Below are 25,611 nucleotides of genomic sequence, written 5' to 3'. Positions count from 1 at the left end.
ATTTGCTTCTTTGAAAATGTTTTAATATTTGCAGCTGTGATTTAACACTTTTTTGTTGATAATATTAATTGTAAATAATAAAAACTATATTTGTCTTAGTATGCAACTTGCAATATGCTAATAATGGAAATGTTTTCAGCTAACGCCGGCAGAATGTTTACCGTTGCCACATGGTGCAACAGGCACTACGCCCACCTCGGCTGATCCAGGGCGTTTGGAAGCTCTCATACCACTGGTGCAGCTGGAGAAATGCGTCTCAATGTTACCGGCGCCGGCGCCGGCACCACCACACCTAGCTCCATCGCCTCATGCACCCTGCAACCCCTTCCTAGAAACTTTTATGGTTTGATCTCAACTGGCGAGAAAAATATCTCGAATCACGAAGAAAGCGAGCATTGATATCGTCTGAAATTTACACGCTGTTACACTCGAGCTGTATCTGAAAATATTCTCCTTACTTTCACGTGGTACATACGTGAACTTAATATTCCTGAAAAACAACGTTATTTAAGGCAATATATTATAGCAAAGCTCAAAGAAATTTTGTGACAGATTCACAAGGATTTAATTGCTCCGAATCTTTGCTGGAATTGAATGAAATGAATTCATCACTGTACTTATTAACGATGCACCAGGATAAAAGGAAAAAGAATAGTGATGATTGAAACGACACGAATTTCGAATACATATGAGATGAAAGTTTTTACAAGTACATTTGAAATGTAGAATGGAGCATGAATGAAGAAGGGTCAATAGCACGCATCAAAGAAAATGTACAAGATTGATTCAGAAAAATCTTATTATGCGAAATAATATCCAAGCTGGTAGACTTCAGCTTGCAACATGAAATTCATTTTGATTGTGAGAGAAGTACGAAACATCACTGATAAAATTTAACGCACCATTGCGGTGGGTTCCTTCTAGTCTAGCGACAGATTTAACTGGCTGCAAGATAAATACTAGGAATTTGTCGTCCCTGGACAATCACAAAGCAGCCAGGCGTAAAGTGAAAATATTATTTTAGCGAAAAAGTATGATTTAACTTTGCAACAAATCTGCGATTAAACTTTATAGTTCCAACGGGATACATCTTACTTTTTTTTGCATGTACCTAGAAGATGACAAGGATCATTCTTGATATAATTATGTTTCAAACTATTATAGATTGTATTAGCTACATATAAGTGAGTTAGTTTAATTTTACTTAATGCTTAAGTATGAAATTTGAATATAGTTATACCTATTCCTCGCTGTGTGATGTCCTTGACACAAGGCGAGATAGTTGAGCTAGGAAGAGAAAGAGAGAGTGTGTGTGAGAGAAAGAGAGTAGGTAATCTAGTATCCCTCTTATAGAAATCCTTTCACCCCTTATCTTGTTAATCGGATGTAAATTTTTCATACAAATACAACTGCGAATTTTAATTTCATTTGTTCGATACAATGTCATAACGCGTAGATACACGTCTCGACTAAAGTTGACTTTACGCAAAACAGCAAAGATTACAAAAGTCTTCCGTCTCTCATTCATCATAGCTTATTTAGTTAGCTGCACATTGCACCTTAACTCTTATCAGTAATCATAGAAACTTGTTTCTATCGCTTATTATTCAAAGCCAAGATACGACATTATGCGTCCTCTTGCTTAATATTTTTTCTCTCGAGTAAGGAACGTAGTTTCTTTTTTAATACATAATATAATTATGTAATATCGAAAAAGCTCTAAATTGAGGTTTGCTAGTTAGACACTGCGCTCCTTTCAATTTATCCTTGTGCCAATTAATATCTGGTACCGGTTCTTCTAATTCATGATGAACCAATTTCTCGTGTTTATCGTTACTGGCCACTTCCAGCGCTTTCCTTTTTATAAGCAAAATACTATTAAAAATCTAAAAATAGATACATACCTTTTACCAAAGGAGTAAGATTGTTTTTAGTAGTATACAGTTTATAATAGTATATAAAGAATATGCAAGCATCACGCTGAACCTCACCTTGTGCATTACTCGTCGTTTCATTCCCGTGTTGCGCGACTGCTCACGGTTGGTGCAATAATAATACGTCTGTGTATATATTATTCTAACATTTTATCATTTTTTATATTAGCTGTGCAATATAGATTATATCACGCAATTTCTTTCCTTTTTTTAAATATTATCCACTTATGTGGCAAAGATTCGTTATGCTATTATACATAAATATATATAGTATTTGTAATATCATTTATATAATGCACTCAATGCATCGTATATAAATTTAAATATATATTTCTATACAATATACTATGCGTAAGAGCAAGGCACGCATCGTGCATCAACTCGACTTTCCTATTTATTATTCTGAGCAACGAAGATTGTGATTCTTGAATGGTGCAATCGTATAGGTCAATATTTTATTGATCGCGAATTTATAATAATAATAATTATTATTACTAAAGTTTAATATTGCGTTTTATTCGTTACTAAGACTATTAAAATTATAGCGCAGTGCGCGAAGCAATTTTATCTAAAAAAAAATGTTATAAATTCATCTCTTCGGAGGACTAGATTCGACACGAGCAGCGAGCTTTTTAAATAAAAACAAAAAAAAAATCATTTTGCTATCACGCGTATTCCGTAGTTTCTGCGATATTTTATTTAGATTAAAGCAGTAAAACTTATAGGAAGCATACACAAGCATTATACATAATTCAGAATTATACATATTATACATAAACACGTACCTGCGTACAATAATGTCCATTTTAATATGGCAGACGCATTTACGCGAGCATGTTTAACGTTTAGCTATATAAGTTATTTGCCTTTTAGCCAATGGACTGCTATAAAAAATACAATAAGAGCAGTTAATTTGCTATAATCGCCTCTGCATCTACCAATGAGCATTTTTGCCAATTAGCTCAGCCAATTCGACGAAGTTGAGTAGGCGATGTCGACAAATGAATTAAGAAATTTTAGCCGAATTTTTAAACTACGTCGAATAGTTATTTGATTATGATATTTAATTATGTTATTGACGATATTAATATTAATATATTCGATATTGTTTAAAAAATATATTTTTTATTACTTTCAACCCTGCTTGTTCTTCCTGTATCCTTTCGTCTCTTCTTCAAGGTAAAACTTATTTAATTAAAGAAAACAAAACATTCGTAAATTCGTTGTGCTTCTTATTTATTATTTGTTCTATACAAATAATGCACATAGGGCAGCCTTCAGTTTAATTCGTGTAACTTTTTAGTAATTTTCTTCAGTCACATACTGATCGAACATTGGACGGCAGAGAACTGTTTATTGTAAAATTACTAAAATCTGCTAAGTCTATAGATTTTTGCACTGGACGCCTTAATTATAGAAAATGTGCCATTATAATAGTTTTTCTTCTTGGTTTATAAATACAATACATTTCTTAATTAGTGAACAGGACCGTACATTATAATTATATTAGATTGTTCGGTCCGTAAAAAAGGCATAGACAAATACTATATCTTCATTTGCTTTTTTTGTGATCACTTATATCTAGCTTAAAGTACAGAGTACGGACGGATGAGTCGCAACAATTAATTAAAATACAATATTATGTCCTATTAATATTATATATCAATTAATTGTAGTCATATACATTATTAGAATGTAGAAAACATTTTTTTCGTAAAATATTATCGCGAGATCATGGTTTATCCATAACTTTATGTGTAAGTATATTATCATTAAAGTAGTTCGTTTAGCTGATTTTAAAGTATAAACTTGCTAACTTCCGCTAATGGAATATTATGTATCACAATTCTAACGCAAATCTCAAACTTCATTAGTAGCGTTGCTGAACGTGTTTGGCAGTGTAGTACCGTAAGTAATGGGTTATGCGTGCATAATACGAACATAGTATGTGTGTGTAGCATGCGATAATCCGATTCGTCGCTTAATTCAAACAATACATTAGCCAGCTTTAAGAATTCAATTATAAATCTACCAACGCGTAATAAGTATTCAATTGCTGGACATTTTTTGGAGAAGTTTTGTTCATCAGGCACTTTTTATGCGAGGACATATTATCATTTTCATCGATTTTTCAATAAATATTACACTTAACAATAACAAACAATTGCAAGACTATATTAATACACAAGTTTATCTACAACGTTGAAAGACTATGCTTACAATGGAAAGGTCGAAGTGTATGTCGAGAGTTAAATAACTTAAAATACTGCTTATCCCTAACTGAAAAAATTCAATTGATATTGTGAAATTGCCTCGTTGGCCATATTATTCGTTAATTATCTCAATCATAATATATAAATATATTTATATAAAACTATTCATCAAAAATCGAATGTGTATAAATATATCTATGAACTGAGTCAAATAAAACAATGATAATTTAATACGCAATCTTTTTGGGGCTTACAAACAGTACGCTCAAAGATTGCATATATCCATAAAAGATTATTTACTTCCACGAATATACCGTTGGAATTTCTTAAACAGTCGATAAAAATCTTTAGGATTGAATAATCCATTGTGCAAGTCCTATACGATAATTCTGTTTTCTGGCTATTGGCAGCCAAAGTATAAAAAAATAGCCTGATGCTATAACGCATCATCAAGGGCTTAGCGCGTCAATACTTGTCCCAAAAATCGTTTTTTATACAAAAGAGAAAAAAACGATTAAAAGTATTAGAAAAACTGCACGATATGAAAAAAGAAGTAAAAAAAGGTTGTACTTGACAGTAACAGCCAAAACTGCGAAAATCACACCTGATCACGAAAATTGTGTTGATTACATCGCAGTTTCAAGGGGTTGGCTTTTACTCCTAGCCCCGGCTGATAGTTGTGTGAGCTCCGTGGGCTCTGCGAGAAAAGCATCCAGATTGGTTTCTAAGAGGGCTTCGCTTTTCGATCTCAAAGGCTTCTCCTCGGTTGCGTCCAAATTAGTCTCAAGGAGCGCCTCGCTTCGCGGTCGAGAGTCCTCATAATGATAAGGATGAGGGGGTAGGGGAGGACTGAACTCGTTAGGATATTCCGGAACTGGCTCGGATGCTTGACTGGGTGTCAAGGTCGCTGTGTCGTATGGTCGCCTCATGTCGTAATCCACTTGACCGTAAGAGGCGGATGCTTCTATGTCCCTTTTGAGCTCGCTCATCGAATCGGTTAACGCTAGACTCGAATGAAGCGGTAAAGTCGATGCGTTGTTGATGTATGTGTTGTCTGGATGATGCCCCACGTGGGAACCGCTGCTTTCCGTAGGAATTCCTATATCAGCCTCCGAAGGCCAATCGCTGTTCGCTCGAGATGCGAAGGTCGAGTGATTCCTGAAGCCCTCGTTTCTGTACGTCAAATCAAAGACTGGATTGTCTCCGGCTTGTGCCGCTGAAGTTGCGTACGGTTGAACGGTACTCTTGAAGTCGCTCGTTCCTGGTGAGTAACGGGGATTATGCGCCTCGTACACGTCATAGCTATGATTATCCTCCAAAGATGAGTTCAGCTGTGACTTATCCATCGAATCTATGCTACCACCATTTAACATTCTTCTGTAATCCATGGTTTTTGAGTTTAACGTGTCCGTAGAATTCTTTGTCTGAAAATAAAATAGTTCCAACGATTGATACATGCTTGTCTCGTATCTCTTAAAAAAATATATAAAACTAATCATACTTGGCATACCGTAATTGGTTTCCGACGATAGGCCAGTTCTGTGAAACCGGAAGTGGATCCAACTGATCTTAACGAATGCAACGATTGCCTGATAGAGTTACGTCTTTCCAGCCTTTCGAGTTTGCGCTTTTTTGACTTGGATACCCACAGTGCAATCGCTGCTGCTAGCAAACCTAATGCCACTCCTATGGAGCCCAACACTGCAAGAGCAACAATATCCTTTCTCCAAGACAGTGGATCAATGTAAACCCGAGGATCTACAATCAATATAAATCATTGTTAAATTCGTGTAAATTTCAGTAATTAACTTTTTTAATCGATTACTCACCAATTTCGCAAACAAAAGAATTTGGTTGAGCGCAGATATCAATCTCGATAGTCTGATAAGTGAACATTGTGCATTGATCTACGCGTTCCAATTGTTGTACCCAAACTCGCTCAGAATAGTCAAAGCGTTCTTGTTGCTTACGCAGGAATTTCCACAAAGACAGGTAATCGCCCATTATAAAAGGCATTGAGGCATTGGCGGACTAAAAAAAGAATTCTGGATTAATAAATGATATCCTGTCCAATTACAAATTGTACCCACGACAAACAAACGTGAGTCTTTCAAGAGTACAGTTCTGTTTGGATTGAAGTATTTCAATGACTGAATAACTTACTCGGCAAAAATCACGCGCACTGAAGAAATCCATCGGAGCTCCAATGTAAATGAAGCAAGTATCGCCTACGAGATCCCACGATGGAGGACACTTTCCGCTCAAAACGGATTTGTTGTTCATGTGGAAAGGTTGATAATCGACTTGCAACAGTTCAGGCGAGTCTCCTCGGTCTCTGATTCTACCAGCAACCGCCAAAGTCTCGTTGTAACTCCACCAATTATGCCTGGCATCCAAATGGGACCTCCACAACTCCAAACGATCGCTTTTGTTAGTCGTTAAAATTTCATAATCATTATCAGGATTGAAGAAAACATTGTCGGCGTATTGCTGTCCCGGTGTACCAGCAATGATGGTGCTGCGACCTTCACGATCAACTGCACAGTTCTTGTAAAATCCATTGTGAGTGGTGCTCTGATAAATTGGCAGTCGGACACGATCAAATCCGGATATCTCAAGGAGATGAAGACCCAGATTGGCTTGAAGATAATTGTAAGTCATGTTACTGACGACCTGTCTGAGAATGATGTTATTCTCATACGGTGCATTATTCTTCACGAAGTAATTCCTGTAAATTGTGACTTCCTGATAGGGACTGCTTTGCCTTCCTTCGACGTACAGTGCTGGTTTATTGAAATTCTCAGCGAATAGATTGTTGTGTATGTAGCCTTTGAGAGAAGTAGCAGAGCCTCTGGAATCAGCCCTCACCGACAAGCCACCCTGGTTCCATCGAACCAAGTTATTTCTAAAGTACAATGATTGCGTGTTTTGCACGTCTAGCCAAACAGCTGCTTTGCACGTTGTAAAATTGCCATACAGCTTTTCGCAATTATTGACAAATTGATTTCGTTCCACAGTCATAATAGCGTTTACTTCACCAGCGCTGACGTATTTCACCGCTCCTTCATGACAATGACTGATCAAGGAATAGGAAACATTATGCTGAACATCTCGATTGAATCCAATAGCAGATATGGGTAGAGTGACCACCTCTGCTATGAACCCATGCACGTTGCTCGCGCCATTGGCGAACAGTCTTATGCTGAGACTGGGCTCGCGAGTTCTGAACAATTTCTTCTCATCTGGACTGTCAGCTTCTAAATGTCCTATCATCTTAGCCGTAACGTTGTATATATCTCCGTCGTAGAGCGTAATGCCGTCGTGACGACCTGGTTTACCAGTAGAATTGAAGAGATTGAACTGCAAAAGTCGAAAACCAAACGGTTTTGCCCTATAGGCACTTCGGAAAATTTTGACACAATTTACAGGATGATTGTCGTATTTATAATAGACTACTACACGTTCTTCCAGAATGATCTCTTTAGTCGTGTCGCAAATGTCGACCATACTAAACAGGTGATAAGGAACGTTGAGGTCTTTGATGGGAGTGAACGAACTCTCCTCAGCTTCTCTTCCTTCACCGGTCAATGAGAGAATATTCACTCCATTTCCAAGTACATTATCGATCACGTTGAACAATAATTCAATCGTATGAGTAGGTGCAATCACATTGATACCATGATAAGCGCTTTCAGAGATGTTCACGTGCTTGATAGTCGGTGATTTCATTATAGACTGTATGGCTGCTGACTTTTCGTTGTGGAGGATTCCAGCACCAGTTATGTTGACAAAGCTGAGTACAGATTCTACTCTCCTCATCGTTTCGTGAGTATGAACGTCGTGTATTCTGTGCTCGTACAAGTGGTGCTCGAATTCGCTGTTGGCTATCCTGACTCCACCCCAGTAATCATGAAAGTCATCGAGATTCCTGTTCCCACAATGAACAAAAACGAATCGTCCATCCCAAGGACAGTCGTAACGGTGTCCGAAGAGCTGGCCATTTAGTCTAATTTGACAATCCTCGAGGTTCTCCTCGTTGCCTGAGCACTGTAGAGGTTCCGGCCACGACCAGACTCTACTTAGCGATCCAGGATGCAGTTCGTACCTTCTGCCATAAGAGACGTAGACGTTCAACGAATCGTAGCCCAACTGTCGACAAGCTACTTGGCCATTGCGCTCGGTAAACCTTGAATCGCACAGTGGTATCCATTGCAAAGTGGTCGTGTTAAAATATTCGAGGAAGCCCTCGTTGTTCAACGACGAACAACGACCATCCTTGCACAAACGAATCGTTTCCTTGGATATAACATGGGAGCTACCTCGAGAACTCGACTTGGAGTTTGCTGGATCGTCGTTGAAGCTTGAGCTTTGAACTGGTTTCATGACGATTTCGTGGCCAGGTGCACCGATTGCTTTTAAAGTTCCCAGAACGAGGATTCCAACGTTCGGTGCAAATTCCATAACAACGTCTGGATAGATATACAAAGTTGCTTCAGGCATCACAGTAATGTCTGACTTAATTACATAAGGGTCTGGTCTAGCATGTAGCGAAAAGCTCTCCACGATACGCCCACCGAGGTTATTCAAATCTACTTCAGTAAGAATGTCCCAGGAAGGTGAGATCGACGAGTCCAATGTGTCGCTTGTCAAGAATGGACGATAATTCGCTACCGCATGATCGTTCCAATCATCAAAATCGAAAATTCTTCGCCTGTAAATATATTTCTAATTAGTAAAAATTAAAAGGAAGCTTGGAAATAGATAGAAATAACAGTTACCTTATTTCGGCATCTTTGTAAGTTCCCCACCAGTTTTCAGCCACATCAACTTCGTTGTTGATTTTGGCAGTTCTTATACCAGCTAGAAGCTCGTAATCCAACAAATTATCTCCAAATAAATTTCTATTGATCTTCACTTTTTGAATACCATGAAAACCAACGACGTATGTTGGACCATCGTAGGGACGTCGAGGTCCCTTGGCTACCACATCGTATTTATTCCTCTTGATTTCGTTGAAATAAAATCTGGCATCAACGTCTCCTAAAATCTCTGACTGACTATCAGTCCTAAATTCCACCATGTAAGCACCCGTGTTCCCTTCGATGCGATTATGATCGATTTTTATCTTCTTCTCCATGCCTCTGACAGATATCAGACCAGTTTTACAATTGTTATTCTCAAACCTGTTGTGAGAGATGTTGAAAGCTGCAAAATGACCGTCCACGACAAAGCTAAATTGCTCGTTGTTTCTCCAAGTGCTGTTACCAAAGTACAAGCTGTGCGTGAAGTTCTCGTTGTACTGCCAGACATCTGGTAGAAGGACCTCGAAGCCACCAGCGTGATTCCTCTCAATAGTGCTGTCTTGCATGATCCAGTGATAAAGATTATTCGAGTGTCTGGCGTCCCGACTGAATTGTAATATTCCTTTTCCATTATCGGTTATCAAAGAATCGTTAATGTGAAACGAAATCTCTGATATATTAGTCTCAAAGATGTTCCAATGTGGGGAATGAATATAAATCGCCTCCTCGACGTTATGAGAGATCTCGCAGCTTACGAATTGCATCGTCTCATTTGCCTTTCTTAAAAAGTGATCTCCTATTTCATCTAAATACCGATTATAATAAGAAGCAAGAACGCCTTTTCTGTTTCCCTTGAGTTTAGTCTTGGTAACCAGCAAAGTGGGTATGGGACCACTGATAATTTTATTTCTAGTGTCTTGAACCGGTGCTCTGAGTGCTGTAACCACTATGACGGTTCCTCCAATAGCGTTCTCACCACTGCTGTACTCCAGAACAACTATAAACGAGCTGGATGCTACTGGAAAAACATTCAGGTCCCGTTTCATCACCCAAACATTTCGTTTTCTATCCAAATGTTGAGAGTCATGAATAATGATCTCTTCTGTGCTGCGATTTTCTATCGGATTTAGCAACTGAATCCCTATAACGTAGCCTGGAGTGCATTTAACATTAATGAAATGGTGAACAGGCTTTTTATTAACGAATTTGGCAGTCACTATATATTTAGTTTCCCCATTGGCCAATATTACATCTTCTGTATTGTGTGGAATCACTATAGGAATGTATGGAGAGTCCACGGTTGCATCCTGCGGTCTTAGGAACCAACCAGCAAATTCTCGTTGTTGAACAGCTGACAGTGCCGGATTGTGCCTAATCCCAGCAAATTTATTGTCCTCGATTCTTGATTTCATGATTCGCATTCCCAGTTGTTTGAAGCTGATGCCACTGCCTCCATTGTGGGAAAAGTCGCTATTGGCAACGACATTTATAGCGTCAGCAGAATAAATATCAGAATACAGTATGCCTAAGCCATCCTGAAGATTATCCACGACTTTAACACCATCCAACGAATGACGCGCAAAGTCTATCTGAAGAGCAGGTTTGAAAGAGTTTGTTGCATAGTCTAACAACCCTGCCCTCTCAATGGTTACGTATTGCAAGTCGCTTCTTTGAGCCAGTGGGCCCAATCTGAGACCAGCCCAAGCAGCCACAGAACATCTCACACCGACGTCGTTCTCGTGAGTGCAGGAATTCTCAAAATTTTCTAAAGATTCTGCACGACATTTAGATATGTCATTATCGTCCTCGGTGCACCTAACGTTGCTCAGTAAAATTTCTTCGCTGGTACCTGCATTTGGAATCTGAGATCTTTCCATCATCCAATTGCCAGGATCCAGAGTTAGACCTAATTGATGGCAAACCAAACCAGCGTCTCGTATGGTCCATCCATAATTGCAGACCGTTCCCCATTTATCACCAATCCTGACCTGTAATCTTCCTTCCAGGTTTGATTTACCTCCTAATAGTCTAACGGGTACAGTATCCTCCATAGGAACGATATTCATTACTGTGGACTCCTCATTCAAGGTCATTTTGTCCTCCGTCAGCGTCTCGTTATCAGCTTCCATGACCAATTCCTCTTTGAGAGTCAACAATATATCACTCGGTCGTTTTCCTTTTGCATCTAACCTCCCAGCCACCATCATACCTACTGCTGGAGGAAACTTCAACGTGACTCCCGAGTGAAGGATTAATTTTCCTCCTGGTCTCACGTTTATATCTCTCTCCACGAAGTATTCGCCTGGAGTCAGCTCCTCCAAACCATCAACCTCACCACCAACGAGATTCGTGCCTGGTGTTACGAATTGTGGAACGAAGGAAGGATTGGAGATGATGGTATTAGCTCCAGGATTACTGCTGTGTAGTAAATAAGGCAAATATTGTATCTTCGCCAAGTTATACCTGTCTTTTCTGTGAAACAGTCTGTCAAATATTTTATTCTCCTCTGCGAATCCAAGCCAATTGTAAGTACAATCAATGACCTTGCTTTGGTCCTCCAGATGCGAACCTATTTCGTATCTCGACTCTGGATTGTGTAAAATATTCCTAAAAATACGTGAGTTGCTGGAAGAAACTACAACGGCTGCGGAAACTCTTGATCTTGGGATCAACTTGGATCCCATGAGGTCTCCTTTATCGAATGGTTCTTTGACCTTGTTATTCTTGAGAAAATTTCTGGTAAACAATAATTTCTGCACGTCGCTATACGGAGATAATCCAATACTGGCAACATAAGTTCCCTGATTGCGATAAAATTCGTTGTGTCGAACAGTAAGGTCTGCTGGTAAAATGTTGAACTCCTCGTAGAGAGGATTTCTGATGAGCAAGGCCCCATTAGCCTGTTCCCTGAAGTGATTGTATTCTAGTATTCCTTCGATATTGAGCGCAGGTGACAGTCTTATAGCTAGCTTTTCATTTTGCACAAATGAATTGTGACCAATCTGCAATCTAAGCAAACCCTGTTTGTATCTCCAGCTTGATTCCACTTGCAGAGCAACGTCCATACTCGTATTGAACCAATTTCCCGTAACGTTGACGTAAGAATTGTCGGATGAATTGCCAATAAGAACGCCTATATCCTTGTTCTTAAAGATGTGTGAGTATTCAACAACCGTGGTTTGGTTGAAGTACACGTATTCAGTGTTAATACTGTCATTCAACCAGACAGCAATACCGTAACCTTGGTTAGAGGAGATGCTGCTACGAGATATATTGCGATTTCCACCGGTTACAGTAATGTTTACACCATCACCACGGTTGAAAGAAATCCGACTCCCTGTGATGTTAACGTCAACTGCTCCTCCCAGTACGTGAACACCTGCAACGTGTTGATTATTCGAAACTGAGCTCTCGTGCACGTGTAGCGCTGATCTTAATTTCTCAACTGCGATTCCACGACCATTGTTACTGGCTATCGTACTACCAGTGACATTCAAATCATAAACTTTCTTGTATCCCGTAGTTAATCTAATAAATGCTATAGCATTTGTTCTTGGCTCTGCTTCAAATTTGATGAAAAGATTTTGTCGACTGGTTGTTACGCTCTGTGGTAAAGTGTTGTTTCTAATTTTAACACTGGCTAAAAGTTTCACCGCTTCGTTGGTCCCGTCGTAGATCTCAATTGTCGCGCTGTCGTTGCGGTCCGTTCGCATTTGTAGAAAATGCACTGTTAAGACATGACCAGGACGAGTGAAAATGTGCTGTAATTATAAAATGGTTTCTTTGATAAATACTTTCACTTTCAGATAATTCCATGTGTATTCTTTAATTGTTATATTCCTCTATTTTGAATATGTTGAAGAACACTAAAAGTTGCTTACCTGAGGACATTTTTTCGTGTAGGCAGCGTATATTAATTGATCCATAAATACAGTAACGGGGAACGTTTGGCTAGTCGTTAATGGGAAGAAGCATAAATCGTAGAAATTCTTTAAGTCGAAGTTATCGTCGGGTCGTTCGTCGTGGTGCACATATTTAATTCCATCAGCACCATTTTCAATAACGGAGCATTCATTTATATGAGCAAATCCAGATGAGCTATTCACGTAAATGCCATATCCTGAAATTCAATTGGGCGAAGATTAGTCGAAAGCTTAATAATATAATACATTTAATTTTGGTTATAGTTCCTTTGTCTTGACAAATTAAGTACTCGTCGTACCTTTATTATTTTGCACGGTGCAATTGTTAATAACAACAGGTGCTTCGGGTGCCTTTACGTTAATTCCCGTGAAGGAAGAGTGGAGAACGGAAATGGACTCCATTTGAGGAGGCACTCCTTCCACGTGTAACGCCGAGGTGACATTGTACTCCCTGCCAGTTCCTGCATATTGTATTATGACGTTTCGAAGAATACTCTTTGACCTTCTAACGTAAAGAGTGTTCTCCTGAATCAATGGTCTGCTGTAAGCTGCTCCTTCGAAGCGGATTCCACGCCAATGTTTGGTAGCACTGGTTGCACCATCGTGACGAGCCAAGCAAGAAATTCCAAGATCAGGATGATAATCTATATAAGAAATAAACAAGCTTTTATTCACTTCCTTCACTCGTATCCTATAAAAAAAATTAGAAGCCTCGTTTTCTCTAATAAAACACCAATAGTTGAACTTTCACAATTGAATCATCCCTGTTTTAATTTTTCTTATATAAAAATATTATTGTTATACAATTTTACGCCTAACATGTTGCATATCTTTTAATATTTAGACTTTCGTGGAAAGAATTTTTAAAAAATCAGAAAATTGTATGATAAAGTAGCAAATGGTCTATCTTACCACAGACCCCTGCTCCGAGTTGTCTATCGGACCATCGTTCGCAATCTTGCAAAGAGGTTTCTGTACCACGACAATGAGGTTGTTCGTAAAGCAAACGAGGCTTTGCAGGCCACTGTCTATCAATCCAGCTCCACCAACGACCACCCTGATAACCCAGCTGGCGGCACGCAATCTCCAAATCTGCTCGAGTCCAACTAAAAGACAAAAAGACCCTCGTTAATTTTCACCATTTTTTCTCATTATCACCCAATTTATCCTACGTAACAAGACCCTTCATCAACTTTATGCTATTTCAGGCTAACGATCCAAAAAACCAAGCCCAATTAGCACACTCTACCTCCTATAATATATATATATATATATATATATATATATATATAGATAGATAGATAGATATATAGATATAAAACACAGCATACTCCGAACTTTAATCAAATTTGTGTCACATTCTGTTAATTAGGAGTAACCGGGCTATTATTATCACCGTTAACTATCATTTATCATTATACAGTACTAAAGCTGAACTAAAATAGCAGAATATTTCTTCTTCTACTGATTTATATTATTGAAAAATTCTACACTATTAAAAATTGATGTATTTCTCTCGTAATTCTTACTTTCGCGAGTTTGTACAGACTGATCGCCATTCTCCCCGATGAAGTAGCTGAAGACGGCCTTCCAAGGGAGTCGGTCCATCCACAAGCCTGATCGTCTTCGTAGGCTCGATTCTCGCTTCAAGACTCGTGTCTGCAGCGGTTAAAAGTATCGGTGCTTCCGTCTCACCCTAAAACCAAACAATTATATCAGCATTTGTTTCTTTATATATATGTATAGATACAATTTATAAACATTAACAATAACAAAATTAGTAACAATAGCACTTCTCATATAATTTTTTATAGAATAATATACTGCATCTTTTTCAATAAACACGTTCAATCTCAAATAAATACAAGAAAAAGTAACATTAAGAAATTTTGTTTTTCTACATTTAAAATGTTTGTTTGGGAAGATTTTCGTAGAAGGTGGAAAGTTATATAAAAATTGCTCAATATATGGTCACGTAATATCGTGCTGTGTGAAATTAATTAAGAATAACGAGTTAAGTGGGACGTTGGTGGAAAGTAAGAGTAGGAAGCGGGTCGGACGAGCAGCGGCCAAGGAGGATAACAGATAGTTGATCGGGCTTGCCGGACAAATAAGCGAATCGTGAAAAAAGGGGGGAGAAAAGAAGAAGACGAAAGTCTGACGCGAACGCGAAGGTAATGTCAATGGCAAATGCGAGAAGTGAAATGAATTTAACAGTAAGATGCGAAGGTCGAATTAGGAGGATAAAAGATAACTGTTTCGGCTTTTTGGACAATATTTAAATTACGCCGGGGCTGAAGGTGATAGGTAAGAGAAAGAAGAAAAGAAGAAATTAACAAATAAACGCAAGAACATCTTTTATAATTATGCAGCACAAGAGCAATTAAAATAAAATTAAGAGCAAGAAGTAAATCGAACCAGGAGAAATAAAGTAGTATATTATGCTTACTGAAAACAATTATAAACTACATAAAAATATACGATTGCGAAGGAAATATTAGTCATGAAAAAGAAGAAGCAATACATGAGGTTAAGTGTAGGAAACAGCTCTGGCCGGGAGAACAAAGAATAGTTTTGAACTTGCGGGTAAAAATGTAAACTTAGAAAAAAAAAGATACGAATGCAAGGGAAATCTTATCCAGAATAAGGATGCTGCGCGCGGCGCCAGTAGCTTTCGGTTTCTTTTCAAGCGAGAAGAAGGGAGAAATTCCGTTTACGGAAAGTGGATTGAGGCAAAAATAGCAAAGCAGCATTGAACGGGATTATCAAGGTGAATGCATATAATTGCCATGTAAAAGTATGCGCAGATCGTTGAGGCAACGTTGCGTATACGCGTTACATGTGAGTCAAGGTAATAAAAATATAAAGCTTTATTGTTTAACAATCTCTCAATCTTTGAAAACTGACATAATACCAATTATAACGTTCATCCAATTTAGTTTTATCAACCATCCCCACGACACTTAGTCAAGAAAAATCATCAATATTTACTTTGTACATTTATTTACAAAAGTAATATGCTTAAATATTAATTCTATTCTCAAGAAAATCGTATTTTTGTACATTTTAGAAATTGGTTAAACAAAACTAGTTTAGAAAGGTACATTCGGTGCATTGATATCGCATTGACCCTCTTCCCATGCAATTAACGGGGTATGATATATATATATATATATATATAGATTAATTACACGAAGAACATTTTCGAGTTTAAGAGCTTAGCTGGAAGCTGGAGTGGGGGAAATGGCGAAGAGGGCAGCGATCACGGGCTGGGTCAAAGTTTCTCTCGGGGTAAAATCGTCGATTGACCTCTTGACATCTGCCACGCCACGCACAAGAAAGAAGAAGGGAAAATAGAATGAGAAATGAAGCAGTTGAATCACAACTGCTCGACCGACGACGGACAAGCAGAACCCCCTACCCCTCCCCAATCTCTTAATCGACCGATTAGTCTCTACTCTGAAGTTAACGTCGACCCGTCATATTACTCGCACTGCACTGCTAAATTTCATTATTCCCCCTTAAATAACTCCTTTCCTGTTTCTCACTCGTTGTAGGTCATATTGTCTCAACTTTCCTCCTACGTTTCTCGTAATATTTTATAATCACCCGAAACTAACCTAAAAACATTTACAAGTTCAAAACGGATGGCATACAAATCGAATGATGCCTTTTCCACTGATCGATAATTACCTTGAATAGTTCGTTCAATGTTGCAGTTTAACAAACTCGTCTAGCTTGACCTGAATATAGTGCAGCCCTTCGGATAATAGAGGGCAGCAATAATGCAGCATAATCATAATATATGATTCTCTCTGTGCGCCAATCTCTACTTCAGTAAATACACTGTAGGAAATTTATTGGTCGAGCTTTCAGCTAGTTTCACTCTGTACTTTCTCTGCCAAATTTCTATACTATACTATAGCATGAAGAGGACGATTCTCAGCTCAGTCAGATTTAATTTCCCACAGTGTATACACTTATACGCACGATAAAATGTGGGCGCGCCTTCTCATTGTTCGTCGCTAACAAAACCAGAGCAAATTTTTCACTACCAAAGCATAAAACAAGATTGAAGGATTGTAAAGAATTCTCGAAATACGCAAGTCTAATGTATGTTTCGAAATAGGCATTTTTGTAGAACAAATAACAACGTTGTTTATGTAATCATATGGGTCAGGAGCACACAATTATTTGTATTATAAAAGCGGAAATTCTAATTGGTTATATTGATATCTTGACGTCCAAGTATAAAGAAACTTAACACTTATTGTCACTAAATAAATTTAATTTTTAGATTAATTGTGTGATCATTCGAAATACGTCAAATGTTTTAATCAAATATAAAGAAAAGTATGTTCCCATAGCTATGGCATAGTCATGCCTGACGAGTGAATACAATGTGTGCGTAAAGTAAAATGATCTGTCTAGAGTATAGGAAGAAATTAATAACACCTGTTGAGTGCATCGACGCGTGTATAAACTGACAGAAAAAGGAAGGAAACAGGAAAAGGCAGAACGGAGGAGAGAGAAAGGTTGAATTGGGGGTGGCTACAGCAAGAACTAATAAAAATCCTACGTCCGACACAATATAGTACATTATACACGTTATGTGGCATGCCTATCGCTTTTGCTGGATTTAACAATAACTGAAGTGCTGATTGCGTGCATACGTGTCTCTGGTATTTCCGGCGGTACCCAAAGTTCCGTTCACGTTCAAATTTTATCCACAAAGAAATCTCCGAATTTCAATTGCATCCACTCCTAATCCACTATTCTAATTTTTAATTTTATTTTATTCTTTTTTTAAACAATCTCTTAAATTTAACTGATTTTCTAGAAATCTCATAAAACGATAAGTAATCTCATCATTATCGACTAAAGTATCAATTTCCAGTGCACAATTAGTATATTCTTGTTTTTTTTCCAGTCCTTATTTTCTTATCTTGTCATTTAAGCAGTTTTAAGAACCAACGAGATAATAGTACGTAATTAACTGTAAATGTAATTTGAACCTGCGTACTTTGCTGAGGTAAGCTGGGTAAGGATGCTATGCTACGGGACTATATGAAACGAGAGGTAGGTCTAAGTCAGTACATTAAATCTGATTCGAAATACATATTCAATTGTAACTCCTCAGGTTACAGCCAGATTACATAGAAACTTAATAACGAAGAATTTTAGCTAATGAATCACACCTCGCGGTGAATCAGCTTACTTCACATATTTAACTGTGACTCGCTCGTTTAAATCCCAAAACTTTTCTCCATTCAATCTTAATTTTCTTATTCATTAGAAAGAATGCATAAAAAGATAGAAATTTAAAAATGATAAACAAAACTGTATTTTCAGATGCGAAAACAGCGACAAAGTGGAATGGAAATAAATATATATAAGAATATAAAAGGGATGAATACATGAATGAGTATTTGTAGTTTCATAAGAGGGTTGGGGAAGTGTAAAGCATGGAAGAAAGGTGTTATCGGACATACGTGGCACTTGCTTCATCCAGTTACAAGTGATAAGGTTGTAGCTGCGATAAAAATGATAAAACGGATATAGCGCGTGCTCAAATAAAGCGAGGTAGAGAGAGACGAAGGAAGGGTGCAGGAAAGAGGCGTGGGTATCTTCGTTATCTGCAATTATCGACTGAGTCATTGTAGAGATCGAATTCTCAGAAGCAAATGATCAACAAATATACAGAAACAATGCACTGCCACGGATCGTAAATATCTTGTCGAGACAATTTTGCGACCTACTTTTCTCGCGATCCACGAAATTTACCTGGAAATACAATCGTAAAAACTTTACCGGAAAGCTATTATGATCTTTCCTCGAGCCTTCCTTCATTCCTCGACGTCGATAATATAATTTTAAGACTCGGCGCTGACCAGAGCCAATTCAGCGTACAAGAAAATAAATAATCTCGAACTGCGTTTCGAGATACATTCGTTTCTACCAACGGAATCAATCATTTCTCCATTGGTCGTTACTTTTTATCGAAATATATTACAAGCCTCATTTATGGAACGTTAAAAAAGCCCAATAGAAAGGGTGTGGAGATTTTTGCTAAATAAGATATTGGAAAGAAGAACGTAGATACGCACAGATGGCAATATGACTCACGTCCATTCATTCGAATTCAACGCTGGAATGTATGAGTGTGACTTGCGTTCTCTTACGCTGTAGTACTGCATGCATGTTTACGTGTACGTACGTATATTGTAGTTATAAACGTGTATACACGCTTCTCTCTCCTTCCTTCTCCATCTTTTGGATTAACGTTGCCGATGAGTTGTATGATTGCAAGATACGCGCATAAAATTTTTAATGACATCAACTTTACGCTTCAACGGAGATACCGAGGAAAGTCATGAATTGCCGACAGTTCTTTTCTTTTCTCCCCCAAATAACGGAAGCGCCAAGTTTCGTTTTTAACGGTGAAACGACAACGAGGATAAAAAAGTTCGAACCTATAAAGAAATTACTAAAGGAAATCTTAGAGGAATTATCATTTTTCAATTTTCTAATGTTTCTACATTGTCGATTATTGACCTCGGCTAAAAACACCATTTATAATGATTAGAAATTATACTACCTTTGAACATTCATTATATGCATTCCTAACCTATGGATCATTTTGCAAGAGTTTCTTATTATAGCTTCCACAAATATTTTTATATCCATCAATAACACCCTACTTTTTAATCCAGTTGAAATGAAAAGTGCTATTTCTTAATAATTAAAGTGTTCTAAGTTTAAAACTTTTTGAAAGCAGTTACGAGAATATGCGAGAAAAACGTAGTCTTAAATTTAAGAAATCGAAAGAAACCTTCGTGGTAAGTACATTTAGTAAGGTTAGACAAAGTAGTAGCAAAGAGGGTATTATAGAAAGAATACAAACAAGCATTGTTGTTTTGTTTGGGTAATTTACCTTGGCAGTAATAGTTCCACGAACGGTGATACCGATCATGGGTCCGAATCTGATTTCGACTCCGGGCTCGAAAATCAGTTCGCCATCAGGCTCGACAAAGAGATCCTCACGCACCAGGTATGGGCTTTTGGACCTCTCCAAAATTCTCTGTCCTTTGAGAATGTGACCGCCCGGGATCTCCGTGAGACCCTCAAAGCCATTGATGCCATTCTGACTGTTATTCACAAAATTTGGCTCAGTATAATAAATTGACGTTTGCTCTCCTCCTCTATCGTAAGACTGTCCGGCCACAAAGACCACAGCAAAAATTGCTAATACAGTGTAGCTTGAATGCTTCATCGCACTATTTCACTCTGTACGCACGCACGCACACCCACAGGAAAATTCGCAAACCATTAATACATTGATTATTTGCTATACTTCATGAGCAGCCCTAATGGTTGCGATAGGTCGGACGAACTAGCATCGAGTTTCGTGATAGCGTTTCATAAAACAATTTGGTATATACTATATACTAACGTATATACCTATTCTCTATATCAATGTGGTCGGTTGGGAATCAATCGCTTATCAGAATAGAGATACAGAATTATGCGTCAGACGATGATTCGATCACGAAAATCAAAAGAAGTATCGTAGCGTGGAGCGAGTAAACACAATACTTTCACCGTTCAGCATGGACTTCCAAGGATTGTTTATCGTGCGTTTGCTTCTCGCTTGGTACAGCCGAGAGAACAGCAGCTACGTTCAGCAATTCTTTAGCAACTCTATCTCGGTTAAGGACTAAGAACTCTTATTGTTCAGTCGTCGCTTGAATCGCTGCTAGAACCGAGTTAAGGCACAAGTGTTCAGCCACGTTCAACGACATTCACTTGGCATAGCGAGGAAAAATACAGCTATGTTCGGATGAGGCAGTTCAGTTCTTAGTTCTCAAGTCTGATCTGGTCCGCTGGTCGTCCGGTGCTTTTCTCCAAGTCTCACGTTAAACCCCAGACGTGAGAATTAACGGTCGGGCACGCACACACACGGAAACAATCCCAAGAGCAACTACGGTTTTTAATTCCTCTCACCCACATTCTTTGATACGAGATTCACGATGCACACTGAAGAGTTGGGATAGAGGTTGAAAGGTGAATCGATGAAGCGCTCGATGTAGCATGGCACGCTCACACCATAGTAGTGGCCAATTGAATACCTTTCTCACTTGTAAATAAAGAACGGTGAACTACCAGTGGTGATCAAATCTGCAGCCTAAATCTCTAAATAGTCGCGAGTCCTTTGACTGGATCGGTGGCAAAGAGACGAGTAAGGTTATTATTACTTCTCTTTGAAATTCGTAGGAGACGATAAACCTTTCGTGCTTCGCGTCCTTTTCCTTTCACGCACCAGAAATTCTCGTCCGGATGGGGCAACTTGTGGCTGCCTGGTCGACCAACAGCCAACAGTCGTGGAAGCCAGAAAAATTTATCGTTGAAGATGTGAGATAAACAATTATGCGCTGATGTTCGTAGCTTGAAGAAAAAAAGGTTAGGACCGGTCGCTCAGCATATGACGAAGCCAGAGAACTGGTTGTCGTCGAAGCTTACACGTTCCTTCTATTTCTCAAGATAATCCCTGGTCAAGCGGAGAGACGCAGAGGTGTTTTAGTTGGTAGCTTCCAAGTTGGTTCGATGGACGCTCGTCTTTTAAAGTTAAATGAAGATGAAGAGGTGGAAGTATAGTAGGAGTAAAAGGAGGGGGGAGGATAGAAGGTAACATGGGTTACTGACGGTGACCACCTGGCGTCACACGTTGCTTGGGCGCGGTTTAGTTTTCTGTACTCCCGTTTCCTTGTTCAATTCGCTACCCTTTGAGCACCATAATATTCCATTTGCTTTTGTTATTTTCCGTATCTCAGTGGACGACGCTTTGCCTGCACCACGACTTCCACGATCCTCACCCACACTCTATGCGCTTGCGACTGCCGCCCGTTGAAAGGTAAAGCTACCAACGATCACGTGATCTCCCTCTTTCTTTCCACATCTCTCGTTCTCTCTTGCTTATGTCAGTTCATTCCAACTCATTCTTCTCTCTCCTTCTTTCCTGGCCTGCCCCCTACCATTGCTAGTATACGTAATGCAGGTTGTGAAACAGGTGAGTAATCCCCCACCTCCTCCTTGCATTCCTCTTCAGACTCATCACAAAGCCTAATTTTTAATCTTCTCTCTATGCTAAACTGACCAGATGAAATATTATTGTGAGCTTGCTGTTTGATATATTTATTATAATTATTACATTGTTTTAAAATCACTGGAATTGTTATAATTCACCATTTCTAATAATTTTGTTCCATTTATAACACCCGCTTTGAACTGCAAAGTGGACTCTACCAATCGGTTTCATGATTTCCGAAACGTTGTTTTCCTATTGGGCTATCTACTTTTTAAAATCGAAGAATTTTTCTTTCTTTCTAATTCTCTTCCTTTGTTTTACAATATGACCGAACTGGATAGTGTATATCGAGGTTTTTTTTCTAATTCAATACATCATACTCGACGCTTTATTGCCTAGTCAAAATTGTGTTTTTAAAGTGTTTTAGTTATTCTAAAAGTTATATGTATAGGCTATAGCATACCGCTGAACGAAAGCATATCATACATATTTGATGCAAAGAAAAAGCCGAAAAAGGTAGCACCCATTCCAAGCCTCCTGGCGGGAACGGCTAAAAACCTAACCTTCACAAACATCAATAGTCGACAAACAAACATTGGATATACAATTTGTTTTGTATAAATATTAATCTTCTGGAATTTAAAATGACATCATTTGTTAACGACGTACTTCATGTGGCATGTAGGTTTTATAATAAATTGGAATCCTGAAGACGGATTTATTTAATGCTTTATTTGACAGGTACACTGGAAAAAGATAATTTGCCTACACAAATATTTCAATTGAAAAAAGAGATAGCACAGTTAAGTAATGATGTTAAGGAATATATGAATGATAATCACAATGAATTTTTAGCTAAATTAACAGATCCAATAAGTTATGTTATTAAAACTAACAAGCTTATTGAAAAAAGTAAACTTTTGCAGATTAAGGTAGACGAGCAGGTAATTTCTTTAGTATTATTGTTCAATTGTTTTTATTTTTTTAATTGATGTATTTTTAACCATGTATACTTGCTCTCTTTATAGATTAAAGTAGAATTATTGGCCTCGATTGAAGAACTGAAAAATTTGAAGCAGACATTAAAAGAATCTGAAATTAGTTTACAATTATCAAATCAGCTTTTGACCTTGCAAGAATGTATAAGTACCCTTGAAGAATTGGAAGAAGATCACAAATTTTTGGAAAAAGCTGGAGCATTAAAAAAAATGAAAACTATTCTAAGTAAACGTGATACAGATTTGTATAATCTTGATATATACAAAGCAATAGATCAAAAATATTCTTTGTTACTTTCAATGTTTTTAACAAAAGTGTCAGAAACATGGAACAATTATATTCAATTCACTGGAGTAGATAAAAGCCAAAATGAATCAGTAGTAACGCTTACTTTAAAGAACAATTCGAATGACATGGAAGATTTACTAAAAGGGCTACACTGCATTGATGATCTTACTACTTGCTTAGCTAGATTCTCAATAATTTTAATGGAACATATAATCAATCCTGTGATAAATTATGATTGTTTGGTATATGTGATGGAAGAATCAATTTTTAAAGTAGAAGTTATTGATAGGAAGAGAAAACCTAGCTTTGAAAGTGTCTTGTATAATTTAACACTATTATTTAAACTTTTACATAAATATTTTAATATATTAATAGATAATGAAACGCTTTTGAGAAGATTACAGCCATATTTATTAGACTCCCTTTCCACATCGCTAAAAACCAATTGTATTTCATATAAAATACCTACAAATACACAAGATATAAGGCTAGGATCAATTATAACTGCTATTGAAGAATTTCAACTATATCTAATAGATATAGGTATTACAATATTTTATCAGTTCTCTATTCGACATAATTATAAAGTAAATTTTATTGTAGGATTTATTTCAAAAAACGAGGAATTTTTGTCTGAGTATATAAATAACATCGACCAATTAATTATTCAAAAGACATGCCAGGAACTTTTTGAGAAAGCTAGAAATATAATTAAAAAAGATCTTCACGATTCTATCAAATACGAATCACCGGTAAGATTAATGTTATTCAGTGAAATATCAACATTCATAATATTTCTATTGTTTCAGAAAGTGCCTAAGCTTTGTGAAGAAGCCGACAATTTTAAATCGAAGATTAACAGAAAACTGAGTTTAGCATCATTTCATTTGCCACCTTGCTTAATTAGGTACTGTGCAATTTTTGTCCCTTATATAGCGGTCAAGTTTTTCTCCCGTTTTTACGATGGATCCTTTTTTTTATAGTAAAAATGCAAAGGAGCTATTGAATTTAGCAAAACATATATTAAACGAGGCAAGTAATAGTTCTGAGATTTATGAAATAAAATTATTGTATGCGTGTCGCAATATATTTGAAATGTACGGTGATCTAACACTTGAACACCATAAACAGTATTTGGAAACAATACCACAGCAACAAGGTAAAAGGATATAGAAAACCGCTTATTGACTTTTTAATGCATTTATTGTATTAGATATAATTATATAAGTAATATATATTTATTTTTCTAACACTGGTAACAGCTTTATTTCACAATAATTGCATGTATTTGGCGCATCATTTACTTACCTTGTCATATGAATACAAGAGCAAGCAATCAAAAGCAATACAAGAATATAATTTTACATTTGTTGATCAAACATTATTATTACGTGATATTGGATCAAAATCCTTTTTGGATCACATGATATATCAAAGGAATATTATTACTGATATTCTAAAGGAATCTGGTAAATTTGTTGCAATAATCTTTTTCAAAACAATTGAAAATAATAAAATATCTATTTTACTAATTAATACTGTTTGAAGGTTTAACAGCTTTAGGACAGTCACCCGAATTAGATCGAAATACAGAGCGTGCACTGCGTCAATGTATTAGACAGCTAGAATTATTAAAAACCGTATGGATGGATGTATTACCTATGAATGTTTATTGCAGAGCCGTAGGTATGTTAATTGTAGCTTTAAACTCGATAATTAATTAACATGCGTTGCTAAATATCTTTTAGGACGCATTTCCAATTCTATGATCAATGATCTTGTAATGAAAGTCGTTTCTGTCGAAGACATTCCTGCTGGTGTTGCTTCCGAATTGGTGGTACTATTCAATATGATAGTAGAAAGAACTCCAGCTATATTCCCGGTATTTATATCAATTTAATTGAGATATTAAAAATTACCTGATAAGGCATGATTTACACAGTTACTTCCTGTATCGAGTCCCTGAAAAATAGGAAATTATGTGAACACAATAACTCCGATATTTTCACGCTATTAACGTTTTTTTTACTATAGGAACCATCAATGGTCCAAAATGAAATAACGAGATGGAATAAATTTTTAGAATTAATAAAAATATTAGGTGCAACGTTGAAAGAAATTGAATATATGTGGACGAGTGGTACACTTGCGCAGCAATTCTCAGCCTCTGAAGTAAAGCAGTTAATAAGAGCATTATTCCAAAATACTGAAAGGAGAGCTAATCTTTTGGATCTTATAAAATCATCCCAATAAATTAATTATGTAATCAAAATATTTGTTATACATGTTAATCTTACTGTTTTCAATTGGACATTACTTTCATTCTTCTTCCTCTTAACCTACCTATCTAGTAAGAGAAGAGAGAGG

General features: G+C 37.3%; 3 protein-coding genes across 7 annotated transcripts in view; 2 read left to right on the top strand and 1 right to left on the bottom strand.

Moving 5' to 3' along the window:
* fus (fusilli) overlaps positions 1-3,072 on the top strand; it is a 34,073-nt gene extending 31,001 nt beyond the window's left edge. For both annotated transcript variants that reach the window (XM_066738009.1, XM_066738008.1), the window contains exon 12: positions 140-3,072. In XM_066738009.1, the coding sequence (XP_066594106.1) occupies positions 140-349 (210 nt within the window). In that variant the 3' untranslated portion in view covers positions 350-3,072. The remainder of the gene's footprint in view (positions 1-139) is intronic.
* Positions 3,073-3,153: 81 nt separating this feature from the next.
* On the bottom strand, positions 3,154-20,191 carry bark (protein bark beetle). Its single transcript, XM_066738006.1, has 10 exons — positions 19,807-20,191; positions 14,402-14,568; positions 13,785-13,978; positions 13,172-13,516; positions 12,831-13,069; positions 8,926-12,710; positions 6,311-8,858; positions 5,977-6,178; positions 5,658-5,905; positions 3,154-5,571 (listed from the first exon to the last, which is right to left on the bottom strand). The coding sequence occupies exons 1-10, from the start codon at positions 20,143-20,145 to the stop codon at positions 4,774-4,776; spliced, it is 8,865 nt and encodes a 2,954-aa protein (XP_066594103.1). The 5' UTR covers positions 20,146-20,191; the 3' UTR covers positions 3,154-4,773.
* Positions 20,192-21,643: 1,452 nt separating this feature from the next.
* On the top strand, positions 21,644-25,498 carry Zw10 (Zeste-white 10). 4 transcript variants are annotated; one of them, XM_066738012.1, is made up of 11 exons: positions 21,644-21,783; positions 22,409-22,638; positions 22,699-22,901; positions 22,986-23,787; positions 23,848-23,996; positions 24,054-24,151; positions 24,228-24,403; positions 24,507-24,713; positions 24,793-24,930; positions 24,993-25,126; positions 25,279-25,498. In XM_066738012.1, the coding sequence occupies exons 2-11, from the start codon at positions 22,602-22,604 to the stop codon at positions 25,495-25,497; spliced, it is 2,163 nt and encodes a 720-aa protein (XP_066594109.1). In that variant the 5' UTR covers positions 21,644-21,783; positions 22,409-22,601; the 3' UTR covers position 25,498. The 4 variants fall into 4 exon arrangements, with proteins under 4 accessions (XP_066594109.1, XP_066594110.1, XP_066594111.1 ...); XM_066738013.1 differs by lacking the exon at positions 21,644-21,783 and adding an exon at positions 21,813-22,042; XM_066738014.1 differs by lacking the exon at positions 21,644-21,783 and adding an exon at positions 21,925-21,939.
* Positions 25,499-25,611: the final 113 nt, after the last annotated feature.

This window comes from Prorops nasuta, unplaced genomic scaffold, assembly GCF_024137725.1.
Source record: "Prorops nasuta isolate Cenicafe-Biocafe unplaced genomic scaffold, Cenicafe_Pnas_1.2 PNAS00018, whole genome shotgun sequence".
Classification (NCBI taxonomy): Eukaryota; Metazoa; Arthropoda; class Insecta; order Hymenoptera; family Bethylidae; genus Prorops; species Prorops nasuta.
The sequence above is the reverse complement of the archived record's forward strand: the minus strand, read 5'-3'. Positions and strand labels throughout refer to the sequence as shown.

What these genes read in the sequence shown, in the direction of transcription:
- bark (XM_066738006.1), bottom strand. Translation starts at nt 20,145, where the DNA reads ATGAAGCATTCAAGCTACACTGTATTAGCAATTTTTGCTGTGGTCTTT. An exon ending in GTGGAACTATTACTGCCAAG is followed by an intron (nt 14,569 to 19,806) that starts GTAAATTACCCA and finishes GTTTGGTTTTAG; the next exon opens with GGTGAGACGGAAGCACCGAT. An exon ending in TACAAAGATGCCGAAATAAG is followed by an intron (nt 8,859 to 8,925) that starts GTAACTGTTATT and finishes ATATATTTACAG; the next exon opens with GCGAAGAATTTTCGATTTTG.
- Zw10 (XM_066738012.1), top strand. Translation starts at nt 22,602, where the DNA reads ATGACATCATTTGTTAACGACGTACTTCATGTGGCAT. An exon ending in CTATCAAATACGAATCACCG is followed by an intron (nt 23,997 to 24,053) that starts GTAAGATTAATG and finishes CTATTGTTTCAG; the next exon opens with AAAGTGCCTAAGCTTTGTGA. An exon ending in TGATATTCTAAAGGAATCTG is followed by an intron (nt 24,714 to 24,792) that starts GTAAATTTGTTG and finishes TACTGTTTGAAG; the next exon opens with GTTTAACAGCTTTAGGACAG.